The sequence below is a fragment of the Malaclemys terrapin genome, chromosome 4, assembly GCF_027887155.1.
Source record: "Malaclemys terrapin pileata isolate rMalTer1 chromosome 4, rMalTer1.hap1, whole genome shotgun sequence".
Lineage (NCBI taxonomy): Eukaryota > Metazoa > Chordata > Testudines > Emydidae > Malaclemys > Malaclemys terrapin.
In genome coordinates, this window is record NC_071508.1 from 1057232 (window position 1) to 1084463 (window position 27232).

At 54.8% G+C, this 27232-nt stretch overlaps 1 protein-coding gene and 1 long non-coding RNA gene across 3 annotated transcripts; one reads left to right on the top strand and one right to left on the bottom strand.

Annotated features, from left to right (window-relative positions):
- The first annotated feature begins 789 nt into the window (after positions 1 to 789).
- Positions 790 to 26130, top strand: LOC128836029 (SAGA-associated factor 29). Its single transcript, XM_054026030.1, has 10 exons — positions 790 to 1070; positions 2606 to 2685; positions 2969 to 3044; positions 23337 to 23409; positions 23493 to 23557; positions 23960 to 24089; positions 24176 to 24322; positions 24949 to 24984; positions 25103 to 25265; positions 25918 to 26130. The coding sequence occupies exons 1-10, from the start codon at positions 920 to 922 to the stop codon at positions 26032 to 26034; spliced, it is 1038 nt and encodes a 345-aa protein (XP_053882005.1). The 5' UTR covers positions 790 to 919; the 3' UTR covers positions 26035 to 26130.
- Positions 10990 to 17776, bottom strand: LOC128836044 (uncharacterized). 2 transcript variants are annotated; one of them, XR_008444728.1, is made up of 3 exons: positions 15768 to 17776; positions 13742 to 14032; positions 10990 to 11555 (listed from the first exon to the last, which is right to left on the bottom strand). It is a non-coding gene; the product is annotated as an uncharacterized LOC128836044 (long non-coding RNA). The 2 variants fall into 2 exon arrangements; XR_008444727.1 differs by lacking the exons at positions 13742 to 14032; positions 15768 to 17776 and adding an exon at positions 13202 to 13334.
- Positions 26131 to 27232: the final 1102 nt, after the last annotated feature.

Below are 27232 nucleotides of genomic sequence, written 5' to 3' on the forward strand. Positions count from 1 at the left end.
GACAGAGACACACCCCCTCCCTGCCCCCCCCGCGCTCCCCCCCCCGGACAGAGACACACCCCCTCCCTGCCCCCCCCCGCGCTCCCCCCCCGGACAGAGACACACCCCCTCCCTGCCCCCCCTCGCGCTCCTCCCCCGGACAGAGACACACCCCCTCCCTGCCCCCCCCGCGCTCCCCCCCCGGGACAGAGACACACCCCCTCCCTGCCCCCCCCGCGCGCTCCTCCCCCGGACAGAGACACACCCCCTCCCTGCCCCCCCCGCGCGCTCCCCCCCCCCGGCAGAGACACACCCCCTCCCTGCCCCCCCCCGCGCTCCCCCCCCGGACAGAGACACACCCCCTCCCTGGCCCCCCCGCGCTCCCCCCCCCGGACAGAGACACACCCCCTCCCTGCCCCCCCGCGCGCTCCCCCCCCGGACAGAGACACACCCCTTCCCTGCCCCCCCCCGCGCTCTCCCCCCGGACAGAGACACACCCCCTCCCTGCCCCCCCCCGCGCTCTCCCCCCGGACAGAGACACACCCCCCTCCCTGCCCCCCCCCCGGACAGAGACACACCCCCCTCCCTGACCCTCCCCCCCCCGGCAGAGACACACCCCCTGCCCCCCCCCCGCGCTCCCCCCCCGACAGAGACACCCCCCCCCCCGGCAGAGACACACCCCCTGCCCCCCCCCGCGCTCCCCCCCCCGACAGAGACACACCCCCTCCCTGCCCCCCCGTGTTCCCCCCCGCCGGGCACAGAGCCGCCCCCTCCCCCGGGGCTGAGCATGACGCGGCCGGTCACTCTGCCCCGAGGGGGCGGGGCCGGGGTCACGTGCTCCTGTCACCCCCTAACGATGCGACGGGTGTGAACTACAAAGCCCAAGAAGCAACGCGCCGCTGTTCCCATCTCACCCCGAACGGGGAGGAGACAAAGGCGCATGCGTGGGAGTCCCCTCGCAGAACCGGAAACTACACGTCCCATGGGGCGCCGCACTACCGCGAGCATGCGCAGTGCATCCCTTTCGCCTTGCACCGCCCCGGAGCCTCCGCGCTGTCGCCAGCACCTCCCACGCTCGTCGTTCGGCCACGGTACGGTGCAGCCTGCGGCGGGTGCGGGACTCCGGCCATAGGAGCGTTTAGCCTTGGGGATTTCGTAGGCGGAGGCCGCGACTTTCACCGGGGCGGAGGGCGGCATGTAAATCGGAGAGGGCGCATGCGCCGGAAGCAAAGCGCGCCGCGGCATAGAAAATGCGCATGCGCCGTAGATGGTGTTATTGGCGCGAGATTGAATGTGCGCATGCGTCACGGGCTTGGCCCCCCCCCCCCCGCACGTTGGGAAAGGCTCCTCAAGCTGATTGGGCTGCGCATGCGCCTTTTGTGAGCAAAAAAGGCGGGAGTTCACCCCCCTCATTTGCAGCTGCGCATGCGTGTGGGTGGGTTACAGCTCCTGCGGTGACCCCTGACCCCTCTGTATCCTAACCCAGGGCCTGCTGGGAGTGTCTGCCCCCCTCCCCCACTCCCGCCCCGGCCCCAGGGCCTGCTGGGTAGGGTTACCCTACGTCCTCTTTTTCCCGGACATGTCCGGCTTTTCGGCACTCAAACCCCCGTCCGGGGGAATGGCCAAAAGCCGAACATGTCCGGGAAAATGGCGGCTCTGCTCCTCCCCGACTCTTCGGCTCTGTTTAAGAGCCGGGCTGCCCGAGAGCTACCGGCTTCGGGCAGCCCCCGTGCCTCCGGACCCTGCGCCCCCAGCCGGGCACTTCCCCTCCCAGGCTCCGGCGGCGCAGGGTCCGGAGGCACGGGGGCTGCCCAAAGCCGGTAGTGCTGGGGCAGCCTGGCTCTTAAACAGAGCCTAAGAGGAGCAGAGCCTCCAGCTGCGGGGGCTCTGCTCCTCTTCGGCTCTGTGTAACTGACACAGTGTAAGTTACGCAGAGCCGCCGGAGCCCGGGAGGGGAAGTGCCCGGCTGGGGGCACAGGGTCCGGAGGCATGGGGGCTGCCCAAAGCCCGAGCGCTACCGGCTTCACGGTTTGCTGGGCAGCCTCCAGACCCTGTGCCCCCGGCTGGGCGCTTCCCTTCCCGGGCTCCAGCTGCGCTCCCGGGCTCCAGCTGCCCCCAGACCCTGCGCCCCCCGGGGGCGCAGGGTCTGGGGGCTGCCTTGGAAATCGTGATGCTGGTAGCACTGGGGCAGCCCTTTCCCCCGGCTGGGAGTGGGAGGGAGGAGGGGGCGGAGTTAGGGCGGGGAAGGGGCGGGGCTAGGGCCCGTGGAGGGTCCTCTTTTTTTATTTATGAGATATGGTAACCCTACTGCTGGGAGTGTCTGCCCCCCCCCCTCCCGCCCCAGCCCCAGGGCCTGCTGGGAGTGTCTTCCCCCCCCCCCTCCCGGCCCCAGGGCCTGCTGGGTGTGTCTGCCCCCAACCCTGGCCCCAGGGCCTGCTGGGAGTGTCTTCTTCTCTGTCTTCTGCCCAGGGCATTCTTGCAGCTTCCATCGGTTTTCCCCCCCTCCCCGCTCTCCTTGAGGATCATGGGAGTCTGCATGGGAGGGGCCAGGATTTGGAGGTAGTTTCTATAGTGGGTGGTGCGGGGGGGGCTACTCCAGCGGCTAATTCTTTTCCTTTCCCTGTAGCCACCATGGCTCTGGTGTCGGCTGATTCGCGCATCGCGGAACTCCTGGGGGAGCTGCACCAGCTCATCAAACAGACACAGGTAACGTGGCCCCAGGGGCCTTCCCAGCATGCCCTGGGGCTGGTGGGAGCTCAGGGCTGAGGGGCCTTCCCATCATCCTCTGGGTTTCCAGAAGTGGGATGCCTTCTTGTTCTCTGGGATTGACTGAGGAGCCCTGCCAGCCCCAGAGGACTCTGGGATGAGGGAGTTGGCTTAGGGGAACCATCTCCTTTGGTTGGAGTTAGGGCGTGGGGCCACCTACCCCTTCTTTGTGACAGGGAGCCACAGGCCACCACCCTTTATCCCCTTCCCTCTGTGCCCCCAGGAGGAGCGGTCGCGGAGCGAGCACAACCTAGTCAACATCCAGAAAACACATGAGCGGATGCAGACAGAGAACAAGAGTGAGTGTGGGGGCTGGGAGCCAGGACTCCTGGGTTCTTTCCCAGGCTCTGGGATGGGAATGGGGTCTAATGGGTCAGAGCAGGGGATGGGGGGCACTGGGAGCCAGGACTCCTGTGGGTCAAGCTGTCCTGCAGTGACTTGACTGTGGGTACCAACCTCAGGGCAGATTGTTCGGAGCCAGGGCCCAAACCTCAAATTGTCTGTGAGTTCTGTACTTGCATTTCACCAACCAAGTATCGAATATCAGCTCCTCTGGCACCGACACAGCCTTGCCATGGAGTCACGGACAGCCCCCTGGGGCTATCCAGTCTGTCCCCAAATCACAGCAACATTCAGGTTACTCCCTGTCCCAAAGGACCAGTCACTCACCCCAGGTCAGCTGCACCTCAGATCTCAGCCCAGACATAACGCTGTAGCCAGTCCTACAACAAGCCAGCTACGGTTTATTAAGCAGGGAGTTACTCCCCAAGTAACGCTGGACCACACACACACGAGTTCCAGTCACAAGTCCCCAAAGGTGACAGAGGTTCCTGTGAGAAGCAGGCTCTGCATGGCCATTGGGGCTACCCCAGGCCGAACCCCTGGAACCAGACTGACCCTGGACCATGGCTGAGCTGGCACCACACCCCACATCGTCACCGACCCTCCTGAATATGCCCCAGGCTCCCCGTCCCCTGTCTGCCGCTACAGTTCGTTTCCCTTGGTGTGGCCTCTTTCCACGTCAGACTGCTGCAGAGCTTAGCACCAGCGTAACCGCCTGGGTGGTCCCTTTGGTTCGGTGCAACCTATTGGCAGTGAGTGCTCTGTTCCGGGGGGAGCACACTGTCTCGAAACCCCCTCACACACCTCTGGTAATAGCTGGCCAGACCAGTAAAGGATTGGACCTGAGCCTTGGTTTGTGGGGCAGGCCAGCTCCAAATGGCTTCTACCTTCCAAGGGTCATAGAATCACAGGACTGGCAGGGACCTCGTGAGGTGTCTAGTCCAGTCCCCTGCCCTCGGGGCAGGATGAATTATCTAGGCCATTCCTGACAGGTGTTTGGAGATTTTTTAACAGCAGGTTAGACAATGATGGAGATTCCACAACCTTCCTGGGCAATTTATTCCAGTGCTTAACCACCCTGACAGGAAGTTTTTCCTAATGTCCAACCTAAACCGCCCTTGCCGCAGTTTAAGCCCACTGCTTCTTGTCCTGTCCTCAGAGGTTAACGAGAACAATTTTCTCCCTCCTCCTTGTAACAACCTTTTACATACTTGAAAACTGTTCTCATGTCCTCTCTGTCTTCTCTTCTCCAGACTAAACACACCCAGTGTTTTCAATCTTCCCTCATAGGTCAAGTTTTCTAGACCTTTAATCATTTTTGTTGTTCTTCTCTGGACTCTCTCCAATTTGTCCACATCCTTCCTGAAATGTGGCGCCCAGAACTGGCCACAATACTCCAGTTGAGGCCGTATCAGCATGGAGTAGAGTGGAAGAATTACTCCTCGTGTCTTGCTTACAACACCCCTGCTAATACCTCCCAGAATGCCGTTTGCTTTTTTTGCAACAGCGTTACACTCTTGACTCATATTTAGCTTGTGATCCACTCTGACCCCCAGATCCCTTTCTGCCGTACTCCTTCCTCGGCAGTCATTGCCCATTGTGTATGTGTGCAACTGATTGGTCCTTCCTAAGTGGAGCACTTTGCATTTGTCCTTATTGAATTTCATCCTATTGACTTCAGATGATTTCTCCAGTTTGTCCAGATCATTCTGAATTTTAATCCTGTCCTCAAAAGCACTTGCAACCCATCCCAGATTGGTATCATCTGCAAACTTTATAAGTGTTCTCTCTATGCTATTATCTAAATCATTGATGAAGAAATTGAACAGAACCAGACTCAGAACCGATCCCTGCAGGACCCCACTCGTTATGCCCTTCCAGCTTGACTGTGAACCACTGATAACTACTCTCTGGGAATGGTTTTCCAACCAGTTTTGCACCCACCTTATAGTAGCTCCATCTAGGTTGCATTTCTGTAATTTGTTTGAGACGGTCATGCGAAACAGTATCAAAAGTTTCACTAAAGTCACAATATACCACATCTACCACTTCCCCCCCATCCACTAGGCTTGTCAGCCTGTCAAAGAAAGCTATCAGGTTGGGGTGACAGGATTTATTTTTGACAAATCCATGGTGACTGTTACTTATCACCTTATTATCTTCTAGGTCAGGGGTAGGCAACCTATGGCACGCGTGCCGAAGGCGGCACGTGAGCTGATTTTCAGTGGCTCTCACGCTGCCTGGGTCCTGGCCAACGGTCCGGGGGGCTCTGCATTTTAATTTAATTTTAAATGAAGCTTCTTCAACATTTTAAAAACCTTATTTACTTTACATACAACAATAGTTTAGTTCTATATTATAGATTTATAGAAAGAGACCTTCTAAAAACGTTAAAGTGTATGACTGGCACGGGAAACCTTAAATCAGAGTGAATAAATGAAGACTCGGCGCACCACTTCTGAAAGGTTGCCGACCCCTGGTCTAGATGTTTGCAACCAAGCCCACTGCCCACCTGTGTCCTAGGTGAGGTACCTCTGTGGCCCCTGGCTTGCATGTGGACACCTGGCTTCTCTGAGCCTCTGCAGTAGAATTCTCACATCGGCCAGGAGTCACTAAACAGTCAAGTCGTCTACATAGGGCCTTGAGAAGGTCTGTGATCCCTGCAGCACCTCCTTGAGAAGCCTCTGGAAGGTGGCCCCCATATTAATTAACCCAGAAGGCATAACCCTAAACTCCTACAGGCCAGACTCCGCTCTGAAACCTGACTTTACCTGGGCAGCACCCTAAGGGAATTTGGCAATACACTCGAGTCAAAACCAGAGAGTTTCTGAATCTTGCACTCCCCGTTAGATCCAGCAGGTCCTGTATCGAGGGTGTGGGCTACGGGTCAGGTTGGGTGACTGTGCTCACCCTTCCAAAATCCACACACTAGCTCATGGGTTTAGGCCTTTTAGGTCCCTTCACCATTGGAGACGCCTGGGGCTTTTCAACTCAATCACCCCCACCTCCAGCGTGCGGTCCACCTCCTCCTGAATGCATCCTTGTGTCGCCCCTTTGGCACTGTTACCCACACACTCTGGGGCACCCACCCTTCCCTTCCATGGGCTCAATGCGTAACCCGGTTAATTTAGGCACCTACCCTTTCCCGTTGCTGGGGCTCGGGGTGAAAGGCACCCACCTTTACCCCATTCCTGGGGCTCGGGGCGAAAGGCGCCCACCCTTACCCCGTTCCTGGGGCTCAAGGCTTCATTGTACCGCAACGCTCTCCTGGCAACAGAAATTATTACGTGACCCCAGGAAGGGAGACCAAAGCGTGAGCCCAGCCACCCGGCACAGGGGGGCCAAAGGGCTTCAGCCCCAGGTTGGGGGGTCTGTAACCTGAACCCTGCTACCTGGGGCTGAAGCCCTCGAGCTCGGGCTTTGGCCCGGACCCCAGCAAGTCTAACACCAGCCCTGGGGACCCCATTAAATCAGGGTCGCAACCTGCTTTGGCGTCCCGACCCACGGGTTGAGAACCATACCTCACATGGCATGTTTTACATACAGTATCACAGTTCTATCGAAATGATGAACGTGGGGGTCCAGGGCGCTCCCCCCGAGGTATATGTGTCACACCAATCAGGCCCCACCACCTTAGCTGTCATGGACCCCCAGGCCCCGGGCGCTCTCAGCTCCATGCGGCCCCTGGGAGTAACCCCCTTCAGTGTGACATCCTCCTCGTGCCCCCCTTTTTAACACAATACACAATGCTAGCCACAAGACAGCACCATCTTCATCACCACAGTAGATCCATGGTATTCTGGGTTACTTTTTCAGCTGGCGCCAGCTTTTCCTGAAGTTCTGAAAGACAAAAAGAATATTTTTCTACCCCCTTTAGGGGGTGGCAGATTATTGCTTAACATACCCCTTCCTTTTACAGATCTCCTTGCAGGCGGCAGGCAAACAGAGGAATTGCCCCCGTACTTTCCTGTGTTTTGTTCTATAGGCAGGGGCATCATCCCACTGCTCAGTCATGAAATTCAGGCCTCAGTTTCCCTTTTTATACAGCAGACCAGGTTGTAATGTTTCTCCGCTGTGCCAAGCTCTAGGTATGGATTCACAGGTAAGAGCTGGGAACCGTTAGTAGCGTAAAGCTTTTTAACCTGTGGTGTGTTCCCAATAACCGTTTCTAGCAATAACCTCCTGTTACAGGTTTTTCCCCAAATCACACACATGATCCATTGTTACCGGGTTACTCATTAACATTACATGTATCCCAGCGTTTAACCTTAACAACAACATTAGCATCAAATCTCTGACAAGTGGGTGTGGATAAGTATCTTGTTATACCGCGCCGTTTATTTAGACAATCTGTCTCTGAGGCCAGTGTGTACAGTACCCTCTTGGAATCTGTCTAGGCTTTCATTTCATTCTGTCCTGGGGGTTGGGTACGTTTTGAAGGGACTGTTGCCTGCTACGGGTTAACCTGTCCCTCAGTATCACGACTGACTTGTTTCCCACCTCCCTTTGCTGGAGGGTCAGAATGCTGGCCAGGTGCCTCCCTTAGCCGCACCCCCGGGGATGGGCAGTTCTCTCCTTCCCCATCAGCTCGGTAACTTGCATCAGCACGGACTCCACTGCCTGTTGCTTTTCCTTGGAGATTTTGAAAACTGAAATAAACAATTTCTAGCCACCTTCCATGGTTTCAGTAGTGAGGAACGGAACCATTTTAGCCATGGCTTGTTGGCGTCTTTGACCTTTTTTCTCCCCCGGTATGCTGTTGGGCTGGCCTTTTTCCGCAGCCTCATTTAAAGTCCGGGTTGCACCTTGTTGTCTCTCTGGTTCTTTTAAAGCACACAGCCATCTGAAAAAGGAACCCACCTGTCCCGGCTCCTTTTGGAGCCCGTGCAGGGTTTGAATTAAATAGCAGGTTTTGTTTACGTTTCTTTTGCCGCTTCTCCGGTATGCACTGCATGTGTCATGGGAAAATGCACATTCCTGCCCTGCCTGAACTTGTATCACATTGTATTAGCCAGACCCGTTTTTACAGATGGTGTAACTGTTTCTTTTGTGCTCACGGAGTTTTCATGGACCCTTATCAAAGGGACTGTCTGATTCCTCACAGCCACCTTACGGCTCAATGTCCCTAACGTCGCTGCTGTGTGCACCTCACCCTGCTGGTGCTGCAGAGGGGCACTCCTTTCATTTCATTACTGCAGCTCTTAGCTGCTGTTTTGTTACCAAAATCCAGACTCTCTCCCCATTCTCCTGGTTCTGGCTGCCCCAGCCACATCCTCTGGTCCTTATTTAAAATGATATTAAACTTTATAGAGCATAGAAGTACCCAAAGGGTTAAATGCTAAATACCAAAGCCAAACCACACTGGTGTGTCTGGCAAAAGTGTATGTCAATTTTGCAGCTTTGAATGAGAGATTCAAATGGATTTTTAGTGGCATTGTTTAAAAAAACCAAAACCAATTCCATCTTAAACCTACAAAACAGGAATGTCGGTTTAGGTACGCACGCACACACACGTTAACTGTCAATGGAAACCCCTTATGTTCTTTTAGTGATTGTGACTAAATTGTCCATAGTCAAATGACTGAAATCCGCTTGTCCCTCTGCCTGCAGTAGTTATTTACAATGGATTGTTCACAGACCATTTCTTTGGAAAAGGGCCCATTTGCCTTCAGAATGGCTGCAAAGAAACCAAGAATTCTCTTCCTATCACACTTTCCCTCTTTAACATTTCCACAAAGTTCAACTGCTTAATTCCCCCCCGCCCCCGCCAACTCTGCAGCGTTCTCCCTCTCTTTCCTTAAATCCCTCATCTCCCAAAGTGACACCTGCCTCACCCAGATATCACCATTCCATGGATCATCCCAGGAGTCTGTATGGTGCCAGCATGTGCTCCTTTCACTCCTGTCACTATGCCCAGCGTGTTCTCCAGTCTCTCTCCATTGCCTGCCTGCTTGTCAGGGCCCGATCCTGCTGTTCTTGCAGAACCATCCCTCCCCTGGGCACGGGCCTCATCCCACTATCCATTTAGCAAGGAGGGTGGGTTCCTCAACTAGCCCCCAGCCCTCCTGGTCCTCCTGGTCCCTTTTCTTCCTTCCCTTTCCCTCTTGTTGTTCTGGGGAGGTCATTCTGCCAGGAAGGTGGCGATCCTTTCTGACAGAAGGCACTGGTACTCTGCTGTTATTTATTGTATTAGACTCTTATCAGCTCAGTCCCAAAGACCTTAGGCTGCCCGCATTCTCCACCAAATCGGTTACCTACACACTCCAGGGCACTCACCTTTACCCTGGGCTCAAGGCCTAACCCAGTTAATTTAGGCACCGCTGACGCTTTCCCAGTTCCTGGGGCTCTGGGCGAAAGGCACCTACCCTTACCCCCTGAGCCTAGGAACGGGGTAATCTTCTGCAGATTTGTGGGGCCTTTTACCAGGGAAAGAGCCTTACACAGTAATATCCTTAACCTCTGTTCATTAACAGTTACCAACACAGAATGTACACGCGGAGCGTACGGTGCTCACCGCACCCTGGAGTTGGTTCCAGAAAACTTCCCTTTGGGCCCCAGTCTATACAGTGAAACTTGGGTCCTGCTTAGCTGTGCCGTAACCAGTCGTAAACTGAGTGCTACAAAGCAGTGTTTTTCCCCCATCCTAGCCCATTATGAAACAGTTCTTTACCCAATCAGACCCCACCACATTAGCTGGGTTAAATCTTGCAGAATAAGTTACCTCACAGACAGAAACAATCAAAGAACCAGACAGAAATGCTACAGCTAAACAATGGAGACGTGGGCGCCAGAAAGGCAAAAGACTGGAAGTAGAGATTTCACAATCCCAACTGTTAAGAAGTGGTTCCTTGCCAGACAGAACGCTGCCAAACAACGTTTTCTGTAACCAGCGTAACCTCTGCTTCCTTCTCTGGTGCCGCTGGGCACTGTGGGGACAGGAGCCTTCTGGGCAGCCCCGTAGGACATGGTTCGCATGCAGTGTAGAGGGAACGTGAGGATGGGACTTTCTGCCTCTTAGTTTGTAGCTGCTGCGACTTACTAAAGAAAAGGGCCTCAGACCTTACAGTCCGGCTTGCCCTGCTGTGGGGGGCAGGGCCCTGGCTCTCCTGTGGAGCACACTGTGGAGTTAGTTACACCCTGCCTGTGGTATATCAAGGGGGCCAACATCTTCTGCTTACCCCTGCTGGCCAGATCCCTTAAAGGGGCAGTAAAGGCTCCCTCACCAGCCCAACAAGTCAGGCTCTCCCTCGTCTTCTCTCATCCCATTGCCATGTACAGTTTGCACAGCTGCCCTTCTGTGGGGTGTCCTTGCACCATGTGACCTATTGCCTCGAAAGATCCCTCCCAGCAATCCTGCATCTTGTTCTTCCTCACCGGGATCCACACTAGCACCACGAGGCCTGGCTGCAGCCTGCCTGACAGGCCGCGCTCTCCGGGGCTCCTGGCAGGTTCTGATGCACCAGGTCCTTCATAGCCTTCACGTTCTCTTGAAAAGGCAGGACCGGCTCCCCATGGGCCATCCTGTCTCCTCGGTGCTGCCTTCCCATGAGCCTCCTGTGAAACCTAGGAGTCTCCTCGCCTTTGTCCCACAAGGGAGATTGGCACTCGCGGCTGTGAGTCACTCCAGACAACAGGACAATCTCCCATCAGACCGTCAGAAAACAGGGCAGGCCCCCCAAGTTGGGGGTGTGCGTCTGTTATTAGATTTCACCAAGCCAGTGACAATTGTGCGCCCCTGGATCACTCCATTCCCATTGAGCCATGGACAGTCCCCGTAGGGACATCTTACCACCCAGACACACGGGACTTGGTGATACTGGTCGCTATACTAACATCACATCCCATTAGCTCATTCCCAGCCCCAAAGGGTCAGTCACTCACCCCAGAGACAGCGCTGGCAGCTGATTTCTCTAAGGGTTTATTAGCTCAGCAAAGGGAATGAGCTACTGAGAGGTTAAAGCAGGTAAAATACAGTAACAGGTGAGCCCAGGTTTGTAAGTCCAAAGCGGTAGCAGAGAGGTGGTGATCTGGGAGTTTTCCATGAGTCTCTCAGGGATACGCAGAGTAACTTTGGGGATCTGTGTCTTCCATGTGGAAGGCTTCCCTGTGAGTGGCCAAACAGTTTCAAGGAAAGATCCTTCATCTCCAATCCATCTTTTATGTCTTCTTCACCCAGAAAGCTCACTGGCGGGTTCTGTACCAGCGTGGGCCTTCCTTGGCTGGCGGTGCGTGAGGGATGCAAACTGTGTCTGTGAATTCCCACCGAGTACTCAATGGCCCTTGCTTTAAAGTTAGCAACCTTCTTCGTTTACATTTCCAAGGCTCCAGTCGCGTTTGGTGGGTAAACGTCATTACCGGGCTAGACGCTGTGTACGTGGCAATGGAATAGCCCACAACGAGCCCTCCTTTGTTTTCATGAAGTTCACCCGTCGAGTACATTCACATCTCAGTGCGAGCACACACTTTGGCTGTAGGGTTAATGAAGAACAGGGATATACATAATGTAATGGGTAGTAATCAACAGGTTATGGGTACACGAAGACAATCGCATTCACGTTCCCTTTGCGCTAGATGAACATTCGAGTGAATTCGTTCACTTAGCATTTCTTTGGTGGTCACACACAAGTGAATTGACCTGTTGCTCTGACCTGATATGGCCTGTCACACACATCTCAAGGTTCCCCCGTTCTCAATAAGGCATCTGCAACCATGTTCTCCTTTCCCTGGATATGAATTATGTCCCTGTCAAATTCCTCTAGGGCTAGACTCCAATGACATCATCTTGAATTGGTCCCCTTGGCTGGTGCAGCCCTTGCAAAGGGACGTGAGTGCTTCAAAGAGGACATCTTTTACTATGAACAGCCAGGCAGCAGCCTAGCACTCCTCCTTGATTACAGCGTAGCTTTGTTGAGTGGGGGTCAGCTTTTTACCTAGCCTATCTCCTAGAGCTGGAAGGGACCCTGAAAGGTCATTGAGTCCAGCCCCCTGCCTTCACTAGTAGGACCAAGTACTGATTTTGCCCCAGATCCCTAAGTGGCTCTCTCAAGGATTGAACTCACAACCCCGGGTTTAATAGGCCAATGCTCAAACCACTGAGCTATCTCCCCCCCACACACACACTTTTTGCTTAAGTAGTCGTGGGGTGCCTGTTACCCCCTCCCATCTGGCAGCAGCGCTGCACCTAGCCCAGGGTTAGCAGCATCCGTGCACAGCACAAAGAGCTCACTGAATTCCGGGCTGACCAAAAATGCCTCTGTGGTATTGTGGAGCCTTTCTCACCGGCCTCCAGCCCCGCCACCCGCTCTGGCTTCCCCTCTTTTGTAAGGTCTGCTAGGGAGGCCACGGTGTCACTAAACCCCTTTGGCCAGGCCAACCCAGGATTCGGCTTGGCTCAAGGGGCAGCCCACCTCCACATGGCCTCTACCATTAGTGGGTCGGGGCGAACCGACCCACTGCCCAGCCTGTCCCCGAGCTGGGACACCATTGCAGCCTCCAGCATACACTTGGAGACACAGGCACCATCTTTCCAAAGTGTTCGACCCCCGGCTCAGGCCCCGCCCCCATTCCAGCCCTTCCCCTAAGGCTTTGTCCCCGCCCTCCTTCTTTCCCTCCCCTGAGCACACCATGCCCTCGCTCCTCCCCCCTCCCTCCCAGCCTCCTGCGAAACCGCTGTCTGCGGTGGGCAGGAGGCGCTGGAGGGGTGAGAGGGATCTGATAGGGGGCTGCCAGTGGGTGCTAAGCACCCACCATTTTTTCCCCATGAGTGCGCCAGCCCCGGAGCACCCACGGAGTCGGCACCTATGCTTGGGGACCTTGACAGAGAGGTTGGCTTCCCTCAGCCTTTGTGACACGACTCCCCCGTGAGTCAAGTGGTCGTGCCAGGAGCAACTGAAAATAGCCAAGTCATCTACATAGACCCTGGCAAGTGTGTGTACCATGCAGCACCTGGCTGAAAGGCAGCCCCCAAATGTATTAATCCAAAAGCCATAATCTTAAACTCCGAGAGTCCAGATGCTACGAGAAAAGCAGATTTTTCCTGGACATCAGCATCTAAGGGAATCTGCCAATACCCATGAGTCAAATCCAGTGTGTTTCTGAACTTCGCACCCGGTACCTGGAGGTCCCGTAACTCCTCTGTTCAGGTGTGGGGTATGGGTCAGGCTGGGTATCGCGTTCAGATTCCTGTAATCCCCACACACAGTCTCGTGGTTTAGTCTTGTCTAGGACTAGGAGACGCCCAGGGGCTGTTTGACGTAATGATTACCTCCCACTGCCTGCAGGCTTTCCACCTCCTCCTGGAGGTGCTGCCGCATGTCCCATTTAGCCCAGGATGATCTGCCAGGCTCAAATAACCTGTAAGCTCTTCTCCCTTAAACCTGGCCGGTTGGCAAATCCCAGTCTGTGGTGCTCTGCGGGCCCACATTTCCTGCTTTGGGGCTGGAGTTAAACCCTCCCCCAACCCAGTGCTTTCCAGAGGGCCCCCCTCCCGATCAATTAAAGGGGCGGATAATGTTTCCTCATTGCACAACAGATCACGTTCACAGCCATCTCCCTTTCCTGGTAAGCTTTTAACCCGTTGATATGCGCTGTTTGAACAGCTCCTCTCCCCTTGGGCTCCCTTACCTCATATGTGACTTCATTCACTCTCTCTCACCTCAAAAAGTACTTCCCAGTAATCCCGCCTTTTGGTTTTCCTCACCGGCATCAGCATTCACACCAGATCACCGCTATCAAGTGACCTTTCCTCAGCAGGCCGATCCTACCAAGCTTTCTGACTCGCCTGACTTTTCTTAAGGTTCCAGCCACCTGCAAATTCTCCTTCACCGGCTGTCCTGTTTCCTCTGTACTGTGTTCCCAAGAGCTTCGAATCAAATCTAGGAGTCCCCTCACCTGCCTCCCATACAGAAGCAGGGGAGCAAAACCAGTAGGTTCTTGGGGTTCACATCTGTACACCTATAGAAGCAAACAGCATGTTGGGAATCATTAGGAAAGGGATAAATAACAAGACAGAAAATATCATATTGCCTCTATATAAATCCATGATACACCCACATCTTGAACACTGTGTGCAGATCTTGTCGCTCCCTCTCAAAACAGATAGATTGGAATTGGAAAAAATTCAGAAACGGGCAACAAAAATGATTAGGGGTGTGGAACAGCTTCTGCAGGAGGAGAGATTAATAAGACTGGGACTGTTCAGCTTGGAAAAGAGATGACTAAGGGGGGATATGTTGGGAGCTATAAAATCATAACTGGTGTGGAGAAAGTAGACAAGGAAGTGTTATTTACTCCTTCTCATAACACAAGAACTAGGGGTCTTCAAATGACATTAGTCGGCAGCAGGTTTAAAACAAACACAAAGAAGTATTTCCACAACGCACAGTCAACCTGTGGAACTCCTTGCCAGAGGATGTTGTGAAGGCCAAGACTATAACAGTCTTCAAAAAAGAACTTGATAAGTTCATGGAGGATCGGTCCTTCAGTGGCTATTAGCCAGGATGGGCAGGGATGGTGTCCCTAGCCTGTTTGCCAGAAGCTGGGAATGGGCGACAGGGGATGGGTCACTTGCTGATTCCCTGTTCTGTTCATTCCCCCTGGGGCACCTGGCACTGGCCACTGTCGGTAGACAGGACACTGGGCTAGATGGACCTTTGGTCTGACCCAGTCTGGCCGTTCTTAAGAAACAGGAACAAAATGTCCCAGTTGTTCTCCTGCCTGGAAACATACGTTCTTCGCATAGCTTTCAAAATTCCATTAAATCCTTCCATAAGCCCCTTCATTTCAGGGTGGTAGGGAGCAGCCTTTATATGTTTCACTCCATGCAATTACCATAACTTTTTAAAGACAACAGACATAAAGTTTGCACCACGGTCTGTTAGGAATGCTCTGGGAAAATCTGCTCTGCTGAAAATGGTAAATAAAGCTGTAGCCCCAGTTTCAGCTTCACTCTTAGACACTTCAGTGCCTTCAGGATTCCTGGTGGCAAAATCCACCACACCAAGTATATATTTATTTCCACCCCTGGAAGGTTTAGTGAGAAATCCCACAATATCGACAGGCCTTGTGGGAAACCCCTTCTTAATAATGGGCGAAGGCTGCCGTGGTGCTTTGCACGGTCCCCTTAAGCCCTTAGTCTTCTGACACAAATCACAGCTTTTGCAATAATCTTTCACTGTCTGAAACATAGGAGGCCAGTAGAAATCCCTTAGCCTGTCACAGGTTTTCTCCACTCCTAACTGTCCCACGAATGGGCCATCATGGGCTACCTGAAGCAATTCTCTCCTGTATCATTCCAGCACAACTGTTTGCTTGCAGATTTCACCAGGACGCCTTTTCTTCCCTGTAGGAGCTTCCCTAAACAATACATCTTGCATAAGAAACCTCCCCCTTCCTTCCCCAGCCGGGGTGCCACTCTGAGCTGCAGCCTGCTCTTGTTCCAGAGAAGGATCAGATTGCTGGGCAGATAGAAAATCTTTTTGTGTTTTCACTTAAGCCCCGAGCAGATTCTGGCACAACACAAGAATTTCCTGCCTCAGCTGGCGAGCTGCTGTTCTCAACAGAAAAAGGCTTGAGGGCACTTCCCTCCCCTTGACAGCCTTCCCCACTGCTCACAGACAAAGCAGGTGTATCGACCCACGCTTTCCCTGGGACCTGCTTAGACAGGGCTACAGTGTTCTTACCTATTCAAATATCAGCTGGCAGCAAATTCCTAATGCCGGCCACAACGTCACCCTGAAAACCTTCCCCCTCATGGTGGACTTTAACCAGAGGCACAGTCACAGGAAATGCAGCCTAAGCCAAAATATTCAGACTTTTGCCTGGCTGTCTGTCCTCCTCCCTCACAAAACTGTCCTTAACCAAAGTAACTTGGGAGGCCGTGTCCCTCCGCCCGGCACACTCAATGCCATTCACTCTTAATAAACTCCTCACTACCGTCCCCAGACTCAGTCCCAATACAGGTTATGAGGCCGTTCTCTTCCACCACAACTTCCTCTGGGATCCAGGGGGCAGCATTAGCGCTCACAGTGGGAGCTGTGGCATGTACAGCGGGGGCTGAGAGTGCAGATTGTGGGATGACCTTAAGTTCTGGGCAATTTGGTTTTCTATGACCAAGAGCCCCACAGAGATGGCCGAGCCTGCCTTCCCTTAGTGTAAGCGGCTTTAAAATCTGGGCTCCCTGGAGGTTTTTTAACAAAGTTGGAGTTAGGTTTCTCCTAGACCCCTCATTTTGACCTGGGGAAACCCTTCTCCTGGGGGTTGCGCCTCTCCTGAGTCCTTGACTCAACTTATTCATCAGCAATTTCTGCTGCCTCCAAAACGGTGGGAGGTTTTTTGTCACAGGCGGCGCCGCTTTTACCTCATCAGTGACTACCCGCAAGAACTGCTCGTGTGCCATCAAATCAAGCCACTTGTCAAAGGGACCATCCGCCCTGCCCCAGTTATCCATATTGTCACATAACTGCGCAGCGTAGGCACTTACGCCACATGAGTGATACTGGCAGACAGTTTAAGATTTCTGATGATGGGGCAATCACTCGTTACCCAGTATGATCATCTTCCATGGGAACTATGGGTCCTCAGGTGGCCAATCCTTGAACCACAAGTGCTATTACAATGAGGGCAGATGTTTTCAGGCTCAGCAAGAGGCTGTTGACCATGACTGGAGACCAGTCTCCCCTTCCTCCTCTTATCCTCTTCGGGTTGTCGGCGAGCAAGTCCAAACTGCAGGGGACCATCACGTAGGACTTCACTCCATTTTAAGTGATCCTGGGCAAGTATCTCCCAAGTGTCAGTGTTTTAGGTTGTCTTCAGCAAGTCCTTATAACACTTCCGTTGTCCACCCACGTTACGGTACCCTTCTTTCAGCTGAGAGAACAGGACCTGTTTTGAGAGGCGATGGTCTGGCATCCGGACAACGTGAGTAGTCCAGCGGACTTGCTGACTGATTATCATTGCCTCGATACTGGTGGTCTGTGCCTCTTCCAGAACACTAATATTGGTGCGCCTGTCTTCCCATTTGATCTTCAGAATCTTACGAAGGCAGCGTTGGTGGTGCCTCTCAAGAACTTTCAAGTGGTGTCTATAGGTTGTCCAAGTTTCGGACCCATACAACAGTTTTGGGAGAATAATGGCTTAATAAACAAGAAGCTTGGTGTCTGTTTGAATGTCATGATCTTCAAAAAAACCTGTGCTGTAAATGAAAAAAAGCTACACTGTCACAGCTCAGGCGATGTTGAATTTCTGCATCAATATCTGCCTTGGATGAAAGATGACTTCCACGGGAGAGGAAATGATTGACATTCTCCAGTGCCACTCCATTGATTTTGATAGATGGGGCATGTAATACCTCATTTGGAGAGGGCTGATAGAGCACTTTAGTCTTCTTGATGTTAAGAGTGAAACCAAGACATGCGTAAGCATCGGCAGACACATTCAAGTTAGTTTGAAGATCTTTCTCAGAGTGGGCGAAGATTGTGTTGTCATCAGCAGACTGAAGTTCCACCATAGATGTTGTGGAGATCTCTCTCTTGGCTTTCAGCCTGCTAAGCCTGAACAGCTTTCCGTCCATTCGGTAAATGATTTCAACGCCAGCTGTCATCTGCCCAGCAATTAGGTAAAGAGTGACGGCAATAAAAACCGCAAACGTGGTTGGAGCGATGATACAGCCCTGTTTGACTCCTGTTTGTTCTTTGAAAGGTTCGCTCTGGGAGCCAGTGCTGCTCAGAACAGTCGCTTTCATGTTATCATAAAGCAATTTTAGGACATTTGGTGTATTTATCAGGACATCCATCTTAGAAAGTATAATCCAGAGGGCACGGTGATTCACTGAATCAAAGGCTTTTGTTAGATCAATAAAAGCCATGTACAGTGCTCGGTTTTGCTCCCGACACTTTTCTTGCAGCTGCTGTGCTGTGAAGATGATATCCGCAGTTCCGTGACATGGTCGGAAACCACTCTGTGACTCCGGTAAAATTTCTTCTGACGGGGCAGAAGGCGGCTTGCAAGGATCCGTGCCGTCAGAACTTTGCCTGCAATGGCTAGGAGGAAGATACCATGATAATTTCCACAATCCGCTTTATCCCCTTTCTTGCAGAGGGTGACAATCAGGGCATCCCTCATTTCACTGGGTATCTCCTCCTTTATCCAGGTAAAGCTGCCGAATTAGCTCTGGTCCACCATCTTTAAAGATTTCAGTGGGGATCCCATCTAGACCTGCTGCCTTGTTGTTCTTCATCTGCTTGGTGGCTTTGTGTACCTCATACAAATTGGGAGGGTCTCAGAGCTCATCCCTAAATGGTTGTTGAGGGATTTGCTCAAGGACTTCATCTGCAATCATAGAATTACAGTTAAGGAGATCTTCAAAATATTCTTTCCAGTGAGAATTGATGGCTTCGTTGTCCTTCAGAAGTGTAGTTCCATCCTTAGAGCTAAGAGGATTCATACCATGACAAATTGGCCCGTAAACAGCCTTGGTGGCACTAAACATCAAGCGATAGGACTCCAGGGTGATCTTAAACCTTTTCAGTACGGTTTCTTTAAACTTCCTGTATATCATAGCATCAGCCATCTCCATTTCATTAGACTTGCCTGGCTTTTCCAGTCAGTTTGGGTAAGAGGATTGGCCTCCATTTATCCTATGGCTATCACAGTCTATCAAAGGTGGTTAGGAATTCCTCAGTGCCCTCAGACTCACGATGAATTGGGCAGAGTTTCTCCCACTCCCTGCTGTTGAGAGGGGATGTACCCACCAGCTCCTTTCGCTTCTTCAGGGTTTCCAGCTGCAGCCCATGAGCATTTCTCTCCGCTTCCAACTGCTCCCTGCATCTCTGGTGGGCTCTTTCCTCAATTTCCTCCTTCTCCTTGATCCGGAGTTCCACCATCGTTTCCTCGTGCTCACTGGGCTTCCAGGTGTCTCCACCACCCCATGTTGGCTGCAGCGCCTTCTGGGGCCTGGGGGAGGGGGCTGAGACCCTGCTCTTTGGTCAAAGTCCATGAGCAAAGCTCCCAGTCCTGATCTGAGTTTTTCTTCTTAAAGGAAGAACACAACTGCTCAAGGTCTTTTCTGTCAAGATCCGCGTGTGACTGTGATTCACCCATTGTGACTAACCCTTAACCCTTAAAAATCCCGATATCAAATGTACATTTTACCTAGCGCTGGGTTCTGAGCTTTCAGCCCAGTTGACCTGTGGATGTCACTTCTGCCGACTACGCCAATTGTCACGCTCGCTGAGTGGCTCACAGCTGCGAGTGCCAATCCCCAGTCAGAAAACAAGGCAGGCCCCCAAGCTGGGGGTGTGCGTCTGTCATTAGATGTCACCAAGCCAGTGACAACTGTGCGCCCCTGGATCACTCCATTCCCATTGAGCCACGGACAGTCCCCATAGGGACATCTTACCACCCAGACACACGGGACTTGGTGATACTGGTCACTATACTAACCTCACATCCCATTAGCTCACACCCAGCCCCAAAGGGTCGTCACTCACCCCAGAGACAGCGCTGGCAGCCGATTTCTCTAAGGGTTTATTAGCTCAGCAAAGGGAATGAGCTACTGAGAGGTTAAAGCAGGTAAAATACAGTAACAGGTGAGCCCAGATTTGTAAGTCCAAAGCGGTAGCAGAGATGTGGTGATCAGGGAGTTTTCCATGCGTCTCTCAGGGATACGCAGAGTAACTTTGGGGATCTGTGTCTTCCATGTGGAAGGCTTCCCTGTGAGTGGCCAAACAGTTTCAAGGAAAGATCCTTCATCTCCAATCCATCTTTTATGTCTTCTTTGCCCAGAAAGCTCACTGGCGGGTTCTGTACCCGCGTGGGCCTTCCTTGGCTGGCGGTGCGTGAGGGATGCAGACTGTGTCTGTGAATTCCCATCGAGAACTCAATGGCCCTTGCTTTGAAGTTAGCAACCTTCTTCGTTTGGTGGGTAAACGTCATTACCGGGCTAGACACTGTGTACGTGGCAATGGAATAGCCCACAACGAGCCCTCCTTTGTTTTCATGAAGTTCACCCGTCGAGTACATTCACATCTCAGTGCGAGCACACACTTTGGCTGTAGGGTTAATGAAGAATAGGGATATACATAATGTAATGGGTAGTAATCAACAGGTTATGGGTACACGAAGACAATCGCATTCACATTCCCTTTGCACTAGATGAACATTCGAGTGAATTCGTTCCCTTAGCATTTCTTTGGTAGTCACACACAAGTGAATTGACCTGTTGACCTGAGCTGGCCTGTTAGCACCACAGAGATAAAAGGGGGCAAATCCCATAGACTCTGGGGGGGACACTCCTGTACCCAGATAACAAATCGGGGAGCAACACACCAATCATTCTCTCACAGTGTACCATACAGCACCCGCATAGACTTCAGGGCCCCATGGAATCTTTCTACCAAACCGTTAGTCACTGGGCAATGGGGGGCAGCGTTCACATCCCTCACTCCGCTCAGCACCTGTCACTTTTTGAAAACTGCAGACATGAAATTTGCATCCCGGTCTGACAAGATTTCCCCGGGGAAACCAACTCGGCTAAAAACGGTGACTAGGGCAGTAGCCAGTTTCAGCTTCTATATCAGACAGAGCTGGGCCTTCAGGGTACCTAGCGGCAGCACCCACCACTCCCAGTCTGTTTCTTTCCGTTCCTGGGAGGCCAGGGTAGGGGGCCCACAATGTCCCCGGACCCTCTGGCAAACACCTCCTTAGCGATAGGCAGAGGTGCCCCGCAGGGTCTGTAACCGCTGGCGCTTCTGACACGACTCGTACTGTGATTTTCACTGTCTCAAACGCAAGGCCAGGAGCCTCGTTTGAGCCTCGCACGGGTTCTCTCCACGCCTCCCTGTCCAGCACAGGGGCAGTCATGAGCCACGTGCTGCAGCTCAGTTCTGCCCTTATCAGGCCCAACGCCTGCTTGCAAACCGCAGCAGGGTGCCTCTTTTTCCCTCCGCACGGCAAACCTTCTCGAAAAGCCGACGGAGGCGTTATTCTGAGCCACCTTCCTCTCCCTGGCCGGGGGGCAGCCTAGTGAGCCTCCATAAACTCCCTTGGAGTCTCACTCGCGTTAGGAGCGGACTCTGGCCAAGCAACGGACTCTCCAAACTCTCCTCTGGGGACAAACGGTTACTTTCTGCTGACAAAGGCCTGAGGGCGTTTCTCCTCCCTGCTGGCCACAGATAAGCCAGCGCGGCAGAGCCAGACTTCTGGCTGCGAGTTCTGATATTACCCTGCTGAGACGTGGCTCCAGTGTCCTTACCTCATAAAACAGGCGTGGGAAGCAGATTCCTAATGCCCAGAATACTACCCCTGGAAAGTCCTCACGCTCCAGGTAAACCATGGTCAAAGGTACAGAGACAGGGAATTTGGCCAGCGCTCATATTTGTAAGTTTTTACCTATATTTCTCCCTTACCAAACTTCCCTTGACCAAAGTGACTTGGGGTGCGGTGCCCCTCCAGCTCTTACCACAGCCCTCTTCATCAATTCTTCACTACCCGCCATGGCTTGTTCTAGACCGCCATAACGACTGCTTCTTGGAGCAGCTGGTCCTGGAACCCCCAAGAGGAGACGCAATTCTTGGTTTGGTCCTAAGTGGAGTACGGGATCTGGTCCAAGAGGTCAATAGAGATGAACCACATGGCAGTGGCGATCAACGTGTAATTACATCTAACATTCTTTGGGGGGTGGGGGCGAAGGATACCAAAGAAGCCCACCACAGTAGCATTTAACTTAGAAAACGAGAAGTACACAAGAACGAGGAAGCTAGTTACATGGAAATTGAAAGGAGCAGTCACAGGCGTGAAATCCCGGCAAGCCGCATGGAAACATTTTAAACACACCGTAATAGAGGCACAAATGAAATGTGTGCCCCAAATTGAAAAAACCCCGTAAGCTGACCAAAAACTACCACCACTAAACAACGGAATAGAAGAGGCAGGTAGAGGCAAAAGGAATCCTTTACAAATTGGAAGTTAAATCCTCCTGAGGAAAATAGAAAGGAGCATAACCTTTGGCAAGTCAAGAGTTTGTATAATTAGGCCAAACAAACAAACAAAACAGAATTTGAAGAGCAACTAGCAAAAGGCCCAAAAACTAACAGCAACAAAGAAAACGTCCATCCAAAGCAGGAAGCTGCCAAACGGTCGGTGGGGCCCCTAGCCGATCAAGGTGCCAAAGGAGCACTCAAGGACGATAAGGCCAGTGCATCTTTCTTCGCTGAGGTTCCCACACCTGAGCCAGTCTGCTTAGATGACAGATCCGAGGACCTGTCCCACATTGAGGTGTCAGTAGAGGAGGTTTTGGAACAAATTGATAAATGAAACAGTAACAAGGCACCAGGATCAGATGGTATCACCCAAGAGTTCTGAAGGAAATTGCAGAACTAACAACGGTGGTCTGTCCCCTATTGCTTAGATCAGCCTCGGGACCAGCCGACTGGAGGCTAGCTAATGAAACGCTGGTTTTTAAGAGGCTCCTGAGGCGATCCTGGCAGTCACAGGAATAAGCCCTGATAAAAACCTCGGGGACCCAGAGGTTAAATCCCCTACGTCTGCCACCACTGGGGGGCTCCTGGCCAGAGAAAACCAAACTGTGGCTGGTGGGGGTGCGGATTGTGGGGTTTTATCAGGGTTGGGGTTGGATTTCCTTCCAATCCCCTCCCCCCTCTTACCCTGGGTGCCTGGGGGGTTTCCCTTCCCCTGCGACTTGCATCCTCCATGGGCCCCTCATTCAACAGCAATTTCTGCAGCCTCTAAACCTGTGGATGGTTTTCACCTCACGGCTGCCTACACCTCCCCTGGAATTACCCACAACAGCTGCTCCTGGCATCGGACCGGACAGCTTTCCACAGTCCCCTTCAGCCCCCGCCCCCAGTATCGCATCAAACACCACATTTTATCCACACACTCAACATGAGGGACATAGTCAAACACCCTGACGTTTCTGTCCTTCAGTCGATAGCTCTTGGGGCTAGTGGGTTAGAGCAGGGGGGGCTGGGAGCCAGGACTCCTGGGTTCTCTCGCTGCTCTGGGAGGGGAGGGGGGGCTGGTGGGTTAGAGCAGGGGGGCTGGGAGCCAGGACTCCTGGGTTCTCTCGCTGCTCTGGGAGGGGAGGGGGGCTGGTGGGTTAGAGCAGGGGGGCTGGGAGCCAGGACTCCTGGGTTCTCTCGCTGCTCTGGGAGGGGAGGGGGGCTGGTGGGTTAGAGCAGGGGGGGCTGGGAGCCAGGACTCCTGGGTTCTAACACCCCCATCTCCTGCAGTCTCCCCCTATTACCGGACCAAGCTTCGTGGACTCTACACGACTGCCAAAGCTGATGCGGAGGCTGAGTGCAAGTGAGTGCCCCTCCTCCCCGTTCCCCGCAGCTGCCGATGGCCCTGCCCCACTGCTCACCCCCTGTCTGTCCTCTCACCCCCAGCATCCTACGCAAGGCGCTGGACAAGATTGCAGAGATCAAATCCCTTCTGGAGGAGCGGCGCATTGGTGAGTGTCCTCCCCTTCCCCCCATGCCTCCCCCCAGAATACGTCGGGGGTCCAGCCCCACACTGGGAGCACTCGGCATGAGCAGGAACTCCGATCATCCTTTGGGGCTTGGACGATAGAGTGTCTCTGAGGAGGGTGGGAGCTCCCATGATCCCCTGGGGCTGGGTGTCTGTGCTTGGGGGTGCTGGGGTCGGGGAGCCAGGCCTGCAGTTTCATCAATGGGGTGAATGGGAGAGGTGGGGCGCCCAGGGTGGGTGTGGTAATCCGGGCTGGGTGGCATGTGAACACAGGGTCAGAGTGTCTGCAGTGGGGTCAGTGTCTGTGTCCGAGTCACTGGGGGCAGGAAGAGGGGGCTCCCCCTAGCTCTGTGGGGCTCACCTCCCTTTCTCCCCCTACCCACAGCTGCCAAGATTGCCGGGCTCTATAACGACTCAGAGCCGCCCCGCAAGACCATGCGCCGGGGCGTCCTCATGACCCTCCTCCAGCAGTCAGCCATGACGCTGCCCCTGTGGATCGGCAAACCTGGGGACAAGTGAGTGTCGCTGGGGTCGCCCAGGGCAGCCTGGGGTGGGACTCTGTCCCCACACCCCAGGTAACCTTGCCCTCCTCTCCCCGCAGGCCGCCCCCACTCTGCGGTGCGATCCCCGCAGCCAGCGATTACGTGGCCAAGCCGGGGGACAAGGTGGCCGCTCGTGTCAAGGCTGTGGATGGGGACGAGCAATGGATCTTGGCCGAGGTGGTGAGCTACAGCCACGCCACCAACAAGTGAGCACCGGGTGTGGGTCCCCGGGGCTCCTGGGAAGAGTCAGCCCCACGCAGCTACAGCCAGCTTGGGGCATCAGCCATAGAGCTGGGCGACAAGGGGTACCAGACAATCCTACCTAGAAGTGCCAATCTAGGCCCTCAAGGGAGATGGCTGTATGATCCTGCAATCTTTTGGACTTAAGTCCCCTTTTTTTGCCACTTCAGAAGGGTAACTCTATGGTTCTACCACCTTAGAGAGGAGAAACACCTCTCCAGACACTTCAGGATGGCATCCCTATGGTTTCTGCTGTCTTGGTAGCATAGAAACCCCTTTCCAACTTTGCAGCAGGTGTGACTCTGGTCCTACCACCTTAGAGGTATGGAGGCTCCCCTCTAGCTGCTCGAGGGTGGCGGCTCTATGGTGCTGGATTGTGCTTATTTAGGACTTGACGGAGATGTTCTGTGGTATTGCAGCTCTAGGGGCATAGATACACTCTAGCCACTCAAAGGAGATGGCTCCATGGTTCTCCAGTAAGCGCTGCATAGTAATGCCTCTCTAGCTGCTCAGTGGAGATGGCTCTATGGTCCTGCAGCCTTAGGTCCTCCACTTGCCTAGCCCCTCACGGCGACGTCTCCTCTCTTTGCAGGTACGAGGTGGATGATATCGATGAAGAAGGCAAAGAGTAAGTGAGAGGAGAGGAGAGGAATGGAGAGGGGAAGGTGGTGGTGATGGGGAGGCTTTCTCGTCCGGAGGAGGTCCTGTCTCACCCTGTCTCCCCCCGCCCCCCCCCCCCCCCCCAGGCGTCACACCCTGAGCCGCCGCCGCATCATCCCATTGCCCCAGTGGAAGGCGAACCCTGAGACAGACCCTGAGGCGCTGTTCCAGAAGGACCAGCTGGTGTTGGCGCTGTATCCCCAGACCACCTGCTTCTACCGGGCCCTGATCCACGCCCCACCCCAGCGGGTAAGGGGCAGTTCCCCTCTGGGGGGCACTGATCTGAGACTGGCTGGGGGCACGGGATGGGGCCTTTCCTTACTAAGGGCTACCCAGACTCATCCAGCCCAGGGCGGGGACTGGCTGGCTCGGGGGTGGGGGCCTGTCCCTGGTGGGGGACGCTGGCTCTGATCCGGCCCCAGGGCAGGGACTGGCTGGCTCAGGGGGGTGGGGAATGGGGCGGGGACCTGTCCGCGGGGCGGGGCGCTGGCTCCGATCCAGCCCCAGGGCAGGGACTGGCTGGCTCAGGGGGGCGGGGAATGGGGTGGGGACCTGTCCACGGGGCGGGGCGCTCGCTCCAATCTGGCCCCAGGGTGGGGACTGGCTGGCTCCGATGGCAGGGAATGGGGCAGGACCTGTCCGCGGGGCAGGGTGCTGGCTCCGATCCGGCCCCAGGGCAGGGACTGGCTGGCTCAGGGGGGCGGGGAATGGGGCGGGGGCCTGTCCACGGTGCAGGGTGCTGGCTCCGATCCGGCCCCAGGGCGGGGACTGGCTGGCTCAGGGGGGCGGGGAATGGGGCGGGGGCCTGTCCACGGTGCAGGGCGCTGGCTCCGATGGTGGGGAATGCGGCGGGGGCCTGGGGTGCAGAAGGGCTCCAGCGTCTGACTCTGCCTCTCTCCAGCCCCAGGACGATTACTCGGTGCTCTTCGAGGACACGTCCTACGCGGACGGCTACTCCCCACCCCTCAACGTGGCCCAGAGATATGTGGTGGCCTGTAAGGAGACCAAGAAGAAGTGAGGTGGTGGCCTGTAAGGAGACCAAGAAGAAGTGAGGTGGTGGGGGCGGAGCTTGGGGGGCGCCCGTGAGTATAATAAAGGCTTCTCCGCCCCCCCATTGCGCTCTGCTGTGGTTCATGCCAATGCCGACGCCACCCCTGGCATGGGGCCGAGGGAACCGCGCCCCACGGGGCTACGGAGCTCAGCATCTTCCAGCAGAGCCTCTGGGCCTCGTGGTTCAGAGCCCGGCACTTCGGGGCCTGGCGGTTCAGGGCCCGGCACTTCGGGGCCTGGCGGTTCAGGGCCCGGCACTTCGGGGCCTGGCGGTTCAGGGCCCGGCACCTCCAGGCTCCCTGCATCAGTTATGAAAGTAAAAACCTTCCTTGAGCCCCAGCCCGTCTTTGATCATAAATGAAGCCCTGGGTGTCCCCACCCCGGGCCGGTCTGTACAGGGCCGGGCCGGAGAGCTGGGACCCGCCTGGTACCAGCCCCCCGGGTGGTCAGTGTGCCCTCGAGGGGGTACCAGCCTGTGCCCCCCATCTCCTGTCAGACCGGGCCAGGTCTTTCGTCTCGGTTCCTACCCCCATAGTTGGGCTAACGCCAGGTCACCCCACACGGCCTCTGTCAGGGTCTTGCCCCCTTGGTGCCAGCCCCAGCCCATGGTGTCTGGCCCGTGGGTGCCAGACAGTGCCAGGGCCCACCAAGACAGGGCTCTCCAGTACCTCCCCGCAGCCGCCCCACGGGACCCACGCCACTAAGGGGCACCATGCCTGGCTGGGCAGGGCAAGGCAAGGGGCAGGCATGTCCCTGCACCCGACTGATACCCCCCTGAGCCCTGGGCCCCGCCCCTCCACCCACCCTGGGGGGGGCTCTGCCCCTCCCTCTCCTGGTGGCCATGTGGGATTGGCGGGGGGGCGTGTCGGCAGCAGGCCAGGCCCCAGCTCTCCTGCTGGGCCCCTGCGTCTCGGGGGTGTGGGGGGGAGTCTGAGGCCTCTGGCTTTATCGGGGGGATCCCCCAGATCTAATGGGGGGGTGCACAGTTACCCCCCGGGGTGAGCGAAACAGCCGATTGCACCAAACACCCCGGCTGCGTGACTCTCCCCTTCCCCACAGCTCCTGCCCCACAGCTCCCCCACCCGCACCCTGCCCCCCAACTCCCCCCACACAGCTCCTGCCTCTCTGCCCCCCAACTTCCCCCATCCGCACCCTGCCCCCCAACA

Coding starts and splice junctions, on each gene's coding strand:
- LOC128836029 (XM_054026030.1), top strand. CDS start 920: ATGCGTGGGAGTCCCCTCGCAGAACCGGAAACTACACGTCCCATGGGG. Junction 1,071..2,605: donor ACGCTCGTCGTTCGGCCACG/GTACGGTGCAGC, acceptor CTTTCCCTGTAG/CCACCATGGCTCTGGTGTCG. Junction 25,266..25,917: donor TCCACGCCCCACCCCAGCGG/GTAAGGGGCAGT, acceptor GCCTCTCTCCAG/CCCCAGGACGATTACTCGGT.